Here is a 12,760-nt window from a genome sequence, read left to right on the forward strand (position 1 = left end):
AATCTATAGCGCATGTCTTTGAACTGTGGTGGAACTGGAGCAAACAGAGGAAACCCACGCAATCACGCAGAAAACATGCAAACTCCAGACAGAAATGCCAACTGACCCAGCTGACCTGCTTGCAGTGAGGTGACAGTGCTAACCACTGATCCACCATGCTGCCTGGATCTAAATATTTAACTTACTATATTATGATTATAAATTAAGACCATGTCCACATCAATACATTTTTGTTAAAAAACAAATTTTGGCATTTTTTAACACTTAGGTGGTGTTTTTAGGCAACGCACACGTATCTTTTTGAATATCCTCTCCAAAGTGGATACATTTGAAAAGGCTGAACATTTTTTTCAAGTTGCAGAGTGGACTGTGAAAGCAGAGGCTTTCAAAAACAATAACGCATTTTAGGCATGTGACCAATTCAGCTAAAACGGTGGATGATTTTGTACAGCAGTTGTTTTGGGTGCTCTCTGTTTAAAAAACACATTTTAAAACGATGTGGAAGAGGCAAGACAAGTTATTTCCCCTTCCACTAACTACAACTTACAAACCCTTGCTGTAGCTCTGATACAAGTTTTATTTATAGAGAAAAGAAAAAATGCCGCAGTGTTTGGATGCTCTGCATTTGCTTGAGATAATCACTCTACCATTATAAGATGTGATTTATGAATAGATAGTTGGATTTTTTTTTTCAAAGGACATACTTTCTGTCTGTTTATGCTTTTTTTCAACTTATTACTGCAATGTTTCAAAGAGCTGAAGGAAATAAAGGTAAATAAAAAACACATAAAGAGCAGACCAAAATGATGCAGCTCATACGTGTGCGATACAGGGACGAACGTGTTTTCAGTCATTTCAGAGTGGATGACCAACTTTTAGAAAACAATTGAAAAAGATCACATGGAAAAGATGACATGGATACTTTTTAGAAACTATGCTCCCTTAATGAAAGTTCAGAAGCGCAAAACATGAATCACGGGAATGACATCATCAAACATAACGACAAACAAGAGATGTTTTTTTTTCTAAAAATAAACTGTAATTTATTCATATTTAACATGAACAAACAACTCTAGACAAGAACAATCTAGCAAACATTTATAGTTGTTTAATGTTTGACATGTTACTGGTATATAAAACATTCATTCATTCATTCATTCATTCATTCATTTTTTTTGGCTTAGTCCCTTTATTCATCAGGGGTCGCCACGGCAGAACTTAACCAGCATATGTTTTACGCAGCGGATGCCCTTCCAGCTGCAACCCATCACTGGGAAACATCCATGCACATTCATTCACACAGATACACTACGGGCAATTTAGCTTACCCAATTCACCTGTACCACATGTCTTTGAACTTGTGGGGGGAACCGGAGCACCCAGAGGAAACCCACGCGAACATGGGGAGAACATGCAAACTGCACACAGAAATGCCAACTGACTGAGTTGAACCAACTGAGGCTCGAACCAGTGACCTTCTTGCTGTGAGGTGATTGTGCCACCCACTGTGCCACCATGATGCTATATATGAAACATTCAAATGATTTATTTATAGTGTACTTTAAAATCTTAATATATGAAAATTATTAGTTCTGTTTGAGGATGTTTTCATGTCATGTCATGTCTCAAATGAAATCAACCAAGCTCATCACTGTCTTTACCAGTGACCAAATTTGTGCACATGACCCAAAACCTCAGGAGCTAGTGAGCTTTGACGCCCCAATTTTTTTTGTGCTAAACATGCTACCTTACTTCCCACATAATTTCTACTCTAATAAATATTGAAAACAAATGTACAGTTTGATAAATGCAGCTGTGTAAAATGTAATAAGGCCATTATCACGTAATAAGCCCCTTCAGGGTTTATCACATCAGGGTCTAAATCACCCTGTCAGGGTTTATTTTGCAATAATGTCCAGATGACTGTGCATTATGTCATACTTATTGCACTCTGATTTGCCTTACATAGGAGTTCAATGTTTGACAGAAATGTTAGCTGTAACACGAAGACTGGAATGACTTTCATCTCTTATTACTGCTGTTCACTTTAAATTCTCATTGAATGCCCCAGTCACTGACTGTGCACTTCTTCATCTGAATAAGCACAGAGGGATGAAAAGCATGATTGTGTTTGTGAGTGCTCTGCTGATACTGTATGTTGTTGGAGAACTGCGGTTGTACTGGCAGGAGAATCAATCTGTTATCCTACAAACAGATGTTCTGCTCGGCTGTTTCCACCTGACTGTCAGCGTGAGACATGCTAGGTTCACATGTGTAAGTGTGTGTGTGATTGTGAGGGTTCAGCTAAAAAATAGGAAAATGGAAACAGTGTTAGGTGTGTTACTTCAAAAAAGTAATTAAACGTTAATTACTAATTATAACAATAAAAATTATTTAACTTACTTTTTTATTTCGAAAAATAACTCAATTACTTAATATTTAAAATCCCTATACATATAACATAATTTAACTCTTTTAATGATATAATTTTGAGCCAAGCAGGAGATTTTCTCTTTATTAAAAACATTAAATTATATACACAAATAGAAAAATTATAATAATTATAAAAATTATAATTATGATAAAAGAGCAAAAAAAAAAAAAAAAACACACATATTTAGTAACAAATTTCATCCAACATTGATCAGAAGTTAAGAGTTGGTTGTGACAGAACCAACTGCCTTTTTTTTCTTGTAAATATTTCCCAGATGATGTTTAACAGAGCAAGAAATTTTTCACAGTATGTCTGATAATATTTTTTCTTCTGGAGAGAGTTTTATTTGTTTTATTTTGGCTAGAATGAAATCAGTTTTAATAAAAAAAAAAAAAAAAAAACATTTTAAGGTCAAAGTTATTAGCCCCCTTTACGCTATATTTGTTTTCAATTGTCTACAGAACAAACCATTGTTATACAATAATTTGCCTAATTAACCTAACCTGCCTAGTTAACCTAATTAACCTAGTTAAGCCTTTAAATGTCACTGTATATTATCAATGAAAAATATCTAGTAAAATATTATTTACTGTCATCGTTGCAAAGATTCAATAAATCAGTTATAATAAATTAGGTATTAAAACTATTATGTTTAGAAATGTGTTGAAAAAAAAATCTTCTCTTTTTTAAATTGAGGAAAAAATAAACATTGGTTAATAATTCAGGAGGGCTAATAATTCTGACTTCAACTGTATATATATGTATATATGCCCCCTTTGAGTTTTTTTTTTCTTTTTTAAATATTTCCAAATGATGTTTAAAGATCAAGAAAATTTCCACAGTATGTCTGATAATATTTTTTTTTCTTCTGGAGAAAGTCTTATTTGTTTTATTTTGGCTAGAATAAAAGCAGTTTTAAATTTTTTTTAAAACATTTTAAGGCCAAAATTATTAGCCCCTTTAAGGTCATTTTTTTCCCGATAGTCTACAGAACAAATTATCGTTACACTATAACTTGCCTAATTACCCTGACCTGCCTAGCTGTATAGAAGTGCCTTGAAAAATATCTAGTAAAATATTATTTACTGTCATCATGACAAAGATCAAAATTAATTCAGTTATTAGAAATCAGACTTTTGATTTCTAATAACTGATTTTTGGTCAGACACTCCAACCACCCTCAATTAAAGTCTGGTTGTACGACATGTTAAGTCTTCTGAAATTGGAGAAGATTAAGTTTTCTCTCAGAGGCTAAACTCATAATTTTATACTCATTAAAGCCCACTACTAAATTATTTTGATGATTTAACACCTATTGAAGTAATTATTTAAGAAATGATTAAATGGTCCGATTTAGCTTTCACTTTTGCATTTTACTCCGGTATTGTCATGCCCTAAACTAGAATCATTGGTCCAACCTCAGCACAACTAAAATCACAATAACCAAGAAGTAGGTAGCACATTATTGTTAACGTAACCAACTAATGTAACTATTTTATATATTTATCTATTTATTTCTTTATTTAATTTACTTTGCCCCATGATGTATTATTACTTTATGTACTTATGTATATGTATGTATATATTTTCTTATTTTATTTATAATTATTATTTATTTATTTTTACTTCGTTATCTGTTATATATTTTACAAGGAGGCTGGTTATGTGTGTCACGATCACCAGCGATCATAACTCCCAGATCGCTGGATCTCACACACAAACACACATGGACTACAATTCCGCCATTAATGGACTACATATTCAGTCATGCCACACACACACTCACACCTGCTCCAAGTCTCTACTCATTACACTCGCACCACCTGAGGATCGTCAAGGACTGATTACAAACACCATTTAAGCAGCACACACACTCATTCACATTGCCGAGTCTTGTTTTCTGTAAAGTGACATTACAACACGTTTCTCCTAGTCTTGTTTCTCTGTGTTTTGATCTTTGCCTTGTTTACCTAGTTCTCCCTGTCTGCCGCATGCCTTCCGACCTCTCGCCTGTTACATTTGATAACGATTCTGGACTGCCTTTATACATCTGTTTGCACCTGTGTTGACCATCGCTCGCCTGATTTCGAATAAACCTGCAAGTGGATCCAAAATTCAGTTGTCTGTGTCACTCCCCGTGTTACAGAGTGTATGTTTGTATTTGGGGAGGGGTTGTGTTGGGGTTAAATATTTTATAAAAGTGTTTAAAAGGGAAAAAAAAGCAGAAATTGGACATTTGTATACAACGGATGCTATTCACTTGTGTTCAATAAATAAAGTTTACAACAAAAAATGTTTTTTATTTTTTTATAAATCTTCTGTGAAGCTGTAAATATAAATGTTGCTGTCATTGTGATCTGTTTAATGTATCTTTGCTGGATGAAAATATTTATTCCTTTTAAAAAAAAAAAAAAGATATTACTCCAGTGCTCAAGAGCAATGTGACCTTCATATGACCGTCTGCTATATAAACCCCACAAGCAGAATGAGGAGACTTGGTCTATTCTCTCTGATGCTTTATGCAGACCCACTGTCTGATATATTGCCCTTGCTGAGGCTGAAGCAGAGACAAAAATAAATATATCTGAAAAAATAAAGGAATCTGACTCTTTATAGTATACATCTTTAAAAGTCTCTGACTTTAAATACACATATACTAATTTAGAAGTCAGCATACTGCCATCAGTATCATGGATAAGACAAAGTGAACTTCACAAATAGTATAAAGTACAACAATAAAGGACAATCTCAAGACACTACACTGCTGCCAAACATGTTCACAGGACTAAAAAATAAAAGAGAAATTCAGCAGCTGAATATATTTGACAATCCACACCAGGCTCAAGATTGAACTTTTCTATGGCAATGTTTGCCCCAGGTATTAATTTTAAGGGATTTGGATTTTTTCTCCTTTAAACCTTTGCAAGAGCATTTTTAATTGACTTACAGTTCATTGTAAATGTTGCCAGCTACTTAAATTACTAAGAAAACAATTTGTTAGAAATATTGTCATCAACAAACTGTTTCAAATTGTATATATAATATAAACAATAAAACATGTATAAACAGAAACTCGTTACAGGATAGAACTGACGTATTATGATGAAAATTATTATTGATCATTGCTCTTTTTTGTGTATGTTTGGGAAACAGTCTAGTCCAAACATGCCTTTTGTCTGGTGCAAGTGATGCACTTTGTCAAGAACTCATGCTGGAGTGAATTGATTTTATTGTTTCTATGCTGTGTATCATGAAATAATTCAGAAATGTATCTAAAGAAACGGATTATCCACTGTGCAACAGAGCAGAATGTTCAGTGCTGTAAAACTATATATATATATATATATATATATATATATATATATATATATATATATATATATATATATATATATAATGAAAATACCAAAATATGTCAAAACATAAAAAAAAAAAAAAAGCTGATGCAACATGAACAGATTTCGATGCAGTACACAATTTGACAGTTCATCTGCTTTCACATTTCACTTTAATTCTGTTAGGGAAAAGAATAGTACAGTTAATTGTGCAATGGAATTTTTGGCCATTTTTGTTTCTATTTTCATGAATGTATTTATTTTGGTGGCATTTTAGCCACAAGTCTTCATTTATTTCCGACACTAATCCATACTGTGTGTAATACAGCACACACACAATTTCTTAATTCAAATCCTCTCAAATTTAAATCTAAATCTAACATTTAAAAACACAGCAACTTTTACTTCAAAAAAAAAAAAAAAACTTGCACAAAGGCGAGGCATACATATATATAGATTTTTAGTTTATATACCATACTAAAAACTGTCAAGCTGACTCTGTATATAGATTGCTCTTCAGAGACAAATTGTTTGCACTTCACAGTGCAGATTTGATCTAGTGTGACCCTTCCCTGTTCTCCTCTTGAGTGCTTTCAGACGAAAGCAAAAGCATAAACTAAAACTACTACTCACATCAAATGCCTTATGTATTGATATATCTCCTTACTTTACCTTTTTTCTGCAACTTTAAAAAAAAAATACCACACTTGTGAGGCTTTGATTGTTCTTTATACATGTTATTAAATGCATTTATTAATTTTTTTAATTACTCTCATTGTAATTAACATACCCACCCTGTCCCACACCAGACCTATGTAAGCCATCTTGCATTTTATACAGGTGTTTGGTGACAAACATGATGGAAGATGCCTATAATAAGCAGTTATATGACATTTAAAGTGAAGATACCGAAACAAAAATAACCCTGTACGAGGTTTCTTTTGATGACGTTAAGCAATACCACAAGGGTGCTGTTTTAGTTCCAGCTCCAAATGTGATATTAATCACAGGGGGCAGCCATTGGAATTATTTTGGCCAGAGACTTGCGGCCTCATTCACTTCCATTGATTTTTAGATGTTAAAAACAGCTTGTGCTAGTGATGTTGCAAACTGATATATTTATCGTATTATATTAAACTACATTTTATGTATAGTCAAGAACACACGTCTTTGTGAAGCAAGTAGATTGACCATTTTAGTAAATAATAAGTTAATATTGTGTTATATTTATTGCCTGCCATTTTTTCCTAAGGAGAATATTAAGCAAAAGATGAACAACTATTATTCGTTGCTAAATCAATTCACCTTAATTATGCATAATTTTAAGTGAACTAATGATTCAACTGACCATTCGAATGAGACCCATTTACTTTATTCTTGAATGAAGGAATGAGCCATTAAGACATTTAAGAGTAAAATTTTTGTTTTTGGTTACTTTTTAGGGAGGAATTTTAGAAAGAAAAACTTATTTCTATATCAATAAAAAAGGACTACTTCATCAATGAAGTAAATTCTAATGTTGTCTTAAAGTTTGTGTGTAGATTGTGTTGAAACAAAAGATTACTTGATTTTCTTTGGTTGTAATTTCTCAGTCAAAATTAAAATGCAGTCTTTTTGAATAAACATGTACAATAACTTACAGCTCTAATGCATTGAATTTTACTAATGCATTTTCTAATGCATTTTCATATGCTTCACACAGGTGAGTGGGCTTGACAAACCACCTGTAGAAGCTCTCTTCACTTCCCTCAAAAAAAAAACAAACAAACAAAAAAAAACTCCCTTACTCTAGCCTTTAATTCTCTGAGCACTAACAGTTCTGTTGTATAATTAGCACTTCCTGTGTGTACTGCCTTTGTGTTGATTTGCAGAATGAAGCATCTTCCAAATGTAAATGTGAACCAGTCAACTTGTCTATAGTGGCCTACAGTAAGTTCTACCAATGTCTTTATGTCTTCATTCAAGTTAAAAAGTTCTATATTTATCTGTATTAGTTTTCCATTAAGTGTGTTTACAATTCTGCAATTGCTATCTGAAGCCTATACTTTTTTGTTCCTCCCCACTTGTCCTTAAACTTAAGTTGAAGAATTGTACATTTCCCAGCATGTTCACAGTAGTCTTTAAAGTATTCAAAGCTCAACATTCAGATGTTTTCATTGCCATTTTCCATCTTTGAGCATTTCATGAACGGATCAAGCAAACAACAAGTGGTGCATATAGTGCAGCATATAGTGCATATGTGTGTGTGGTTACTAAATTTGCCCAGAAGCAAATATTTGAGACTCCTTTGAGAACTCCTCCAATCATCTTTGTCACTCATTATTATTCATTCATAATTCTTAAAAAGTGGTGCAGCAATAACACACTTCCCATTAAAGAAACGCATACATCATCAGACCTTCGGGCAACCATAATTCTGAACACTGATGAAATATCAAACCTTGTTTACATGTTCTCCATTTTCTACAAGTGGCATTTCCCACATGCTGCAGGCCAATTCAGTCTAAATTTTAACATAATTCAAGGTGAAATGTTGCAGCACATTTTATGATTCACTCTCGCTGTGTGTGTCCGTGAAACACAAAGGCATCCAAAATCTCACCAAAAACCATCTCCAAAAATCTGTCAAATGCCTTCAACAACAGAATATCAAGCCAAATACGCCTTTTGTGTCTTTATCGTGAGAGGCAGCGCAGGAGTCGACAGATTCACATATGCCAGTGTTCATTAAATCAAAAAGCAGGTATTAGGAGCGAGCGTGAGTTAGTGTGCTGGCTTAAAGGATAAAGGCATACATTTACTGAGTGTTTTGGAGTATTTGGATTTGATTTTCTTCGGGGATAACATTATCCTTGTCAGATTTATTCCTCTGATCAGTCAGCACTATTGGACCCCCAACACACATTTTATCTTATGTTTTCACCTCATTTTTAATCCTTTATTCCTCTCCCTCTCCTTTTTTCCCACCCCTCCCATTCTTCATATTTCTTTTTTTTTGTCTCTCTCCTTTGGTGTCACATTGCAGTCAGAAGATGTTTTTGGCTTGCAGAGAGCTGAAAGTGTTGCGCCTCTGAACCGCTACTTCCTGCTGCAGTACCATTTACAGCAGCTCATTTTTCAGCTCATTCATCACAGTAACATGATGAACACAGCCACACCACACAGACAATGGAACTGGGTATGTGGACAGGAAAACGACAATTAAATGAGACAATGAAAAAAGAGAAGATCAGGAAGGGTATGCAAGTGAGGGATGTAGACAGTCAAACAGTCCAAAGGGTCAGTGTTTGGCTAGTTAGCCTCAGTCCCTGCTGTTACTGTTAGATGACATAAAATCACCATCTGGCTGCTGAGAGTATCTTAAAATTAATGCTTGGGTTATATTAATTTTAAAAAAGTGTGTAGGGGAGAGCGGGGCACAAAGTAACACTATTTGGTTTTGGCCAAAAATGTAAGAGTAATGGGGTTAGACAAACCATATTGTTTTTTACCAACAAAACACAAGCCTCTCCTACAAATGAGCACTGGTTTTATGATCGCCGGACCTATGGTTGCTGTGCAGTATTGCCAAAAGTGGCAGCAGTAAAAATTTTACTATTTAAAAGTTGTAACAGACAGAGAGTTAGTTGTAACACATGCTTAAAAAGGCAGATTTCACACAATTCATTTAAAGCCAGTTTACTTAAGCTAAATTTCCTCAGTACTTAGCTCATTTTTTTATTCTACATAGCACAGCATGTTTATTTATCTATTGGATAAACACATTTAGATTTATTTGCATTATTGTCCATTATTATACAAAGCTTTTATTTTTATTATTAGCAATAAACTTATTTTTTTCCATGAAAAAATATTTTCTATAAAAAATATTTTTATATAAAAATTTCCCAACATTACACTTCAAATTCTAAAATTATTTTGTTAGTTCAATTGGTGTCCAACAGTGTGTGGCTTGTTTGTAACACCATGTTACAACTAACCCCGCTGTGTCATGTTTTCCTCAAAACTAGCTAGCAGTCACTGTGTGTTTACATCTTTCAAAATTGTTACATGTTTTAGCCTAGAAGACAGTAATCACAACAATATAAGATTTCACTAACAAACTTTCACAGATTTTTTTTTGTAAAAAAAAATTTCGACCATAACAAAAAATACTTTTATGCTGCATAAATGGTTTCTCCTGTGTTTCTCATCCAAATTTCGCTTAACTTTTTCAATAATTGGCAGGACGACGTCTGCTGACACTGAGGTGAAATCCTTGGAAGCATAGTTAACCCTGAGCAAATACCTTATAAATACCTTACATTTTACCCCTCGTTACTTTGTGCCTTGCGCTCCCCTGTATATATATATCGAAATATATATATATATATATATATATATATATATATATATATATATATATATATATATATATATAAAGAAAGTTAGAATAAAAGCAGTCTAAAATTTTTTAAAAACAATTTCAAGGTCAAAATTATTAGTCCCTTTAAGCGTAATTTTTTTTTTGATAGTCTACTTAAACCATTGTTATACAATAACTTGCCTAATTACCCTAACCTGCCTAGTTAACCAAATTAACCTAGTTAAGTTTTTAAATGTCACTTTAAACTCTATAGAAGTGCAGTATAATATTATTTACTCATATTTAGTCATCATGGCAAAGACAAAATAAATCAGTTATTAGAAATTAGTTATTAAAACTATTATGTTTAGAAATGTGTGTTAGAAATCTTCTCTCCGTTAAACAGAATGTGGGGGAAAAATAAACAGGGGGGCTAATAATTCAAGGGATTAATTATTTTGTCTGATGGATTTGATTTCAGTGATTGCACATGGTATTTTTTAAAACTAGTCTAATCCGCATAGACTAATCAAGCATAGACTTAAAGATATTCTAGTGAAAAATGTATGTAAATAAAATACTATATATGAAACTACTATATAACAATGGTAAACTGAAAACAGCTCCCGCATTCCTCAGCCAGCTTAATTGTGATCAGCGCACATATGATTTTTCAAAATTTAGTTAATAAGTATGTAAATAAACAATTATATGTTAAGCTGAAACTCTGACCAAAGTTTTCTTAGCCAGGGTTTGATTCTGGCTATTGTTGTTCTGTTTGCTTAAGAGAATCTCTAGTGAAAAAAGCATTTTAATCTGCAAAAATAATACAAATAATAACGAAAATAAAAATTACAATTAGATTTTCAAGGTTTTGTGTCAATGTACAAGTGATTTTATAAAAATAGTTTAAAAGATTGTTTCAGAAGTAAAAAAACAAACAAACAAACAAGTATTTAAGCATGCCAAATCTAAAAATGATCTTCCCAAATCTATATTTAATAAGTACTCATACTTATTAAGCTTAACTTTTGCCCATATTCCTCAGCATTTGATTACAGTCAATGCGCATGTGATTTTAAATTGTACTTTAAAGATTTATGCTTTAGTGAAAAATAAGCATGTGGGTATGTAAATAAACCGAACAAATCTAAATTATTAACAAGTACACAACTACATGTTAAAGACGCATGTGGATGATCTTCATCTACAGCAAAGCTAAGAGTGAATGTTGAATTCTCACCACATTGACCAGGGGGAGACACTCCAGAAGATGCCCGTGGAAGACTCATCAGCAATGTTTGCACAGCAGCACTATTCCCAGAACATGGCTCCACAGCTATGGGACCAGCCTAAGAGAAAAGAAGAGCAAATAACTCACTGTAAGACAGGGGTTTCCTGCAACACAATACGCTAACACAAGTGTGTGAATGATGCAAGCATATCTTAGCTGTGCAATTTTTCTTAATGATGATAAAAATGAAAATAAAAAAGTGTCAGATATAAAAAGTGTTCATCGGCACAGAGGCACAGAATCTATGATGTTCAAGACAAGCCCTACAGGCATCCATGGCAGACAAAACAGTATTTCAACATTTGGGGAATTGTTGAGAAGTTACGCTCAAAGTTGTTAAAAATTCAGCTGTCATTACAAAGAAAAACAAAGACATTTTGATTGACAAACTGGTGATCATATTTTATTACATTAATCAAATAAAATCAGCCTTAGTAAGAAGCAATTGAATTGTATTGTTTTATATGTAGATGACCACATTTAAAGTAAAATTTGAGACTGACCATTTTACAATTACAAAATGTTCTTTTGAAAATTCACACACATTAAATGCTAAATATATGGCCATTCACACATCAATCAAGTCTTTTTTTTACATATATATATACATATATATATAATTTTTCAGGGGTTTTCACCTTCATTTTGTCAGGACAGTAGAGAGAATTGACAGGAAAGTGTAGAAAGCAGACAGAGGGGAAGGATTGGCACAGGACCTCAAGGTGGGAATCGAACCCGGGTCACCGCGAACACCAGAGTGCATGCGTCAGTGCACTTTCCACTACGCCAAAGGCACCAACTCAATGAAGTCTTTTGAGCATTTTAATTTCAAAATGGTTGATGTGTCTCATTCAAAGAAGCACACCAGGTTTCACTTAACAGGTTTCTGTTAAAAAGGTGAAGGAGGTTTTTTAAAATGCCTTGCACTTTCTGCCATTTCACACTCTTTCTGTACAGACACCTGAAAGAAAAGGCTATGAACTGTACTTCACAAGAACAAAATGCCACTGAATAAAACTGCCATCAGTAATAGTCTAAAGGAAGCGTTGATGACCGAAGCGTGATCTGGAATTGATGTAGTGTCATTTTGTTGCTCTCTCCACTTAAATTGTCTTAGAACTCATGAAACCAACCAAACACAGTTTAGAACGCATGTGGTGAGGCAGCACGATATGCTATGACCATTCATTTATTAAATATGACTACTAAATATTTATAACAAGACATCATATGTAAATTGGCCATCGGAATAACTCAGAATAAGCATCTTTGCATCACTGCCTAATTCATGAGACATAAGGATAATCGATTTGTTACACTAAAAGTCCAACAGATTGAGAAGACCCTCATAA

The 12,760-nt window shown here is 33.4% G+C and overlaps 1 protein-coding gene across 1 annotated transcript in view; it reads right to left on the reverse strand.

Annotated features, from left to right (window-relative positions):
• Positions 1-12,760, reverse strand: part of atrnl1a (attractin-like 1a) — a 431,550-nt gene that overhangs the window by 15,326 nt on the left and 403,464 nt on the right. The window contains exon 29 of the mRNA XM_056471227.1: positions 11,358-11,466. Coding sequence (XP_056327202.1) covers positions 11,358-11,466 — 109 coding nt within the window. The remainder of the gene's footprint in view (positions 1-11,357; positions 11,467-12,760) is intronic.

This window comes from Danio aesculapii, chromosome 13 (assembly GCF_903798145.1).
Source record: "Danio aesculapii chromosome 13, fDanAes4.1, whole genome shotgun sequence".
NCBI classification, from domain to species: domain Eukaryota; kingdom Metazoa; phylum Chordata; class Actinopteri; order Cypriniformes; family Danionidae; genus Danio; species Danio aesculapii.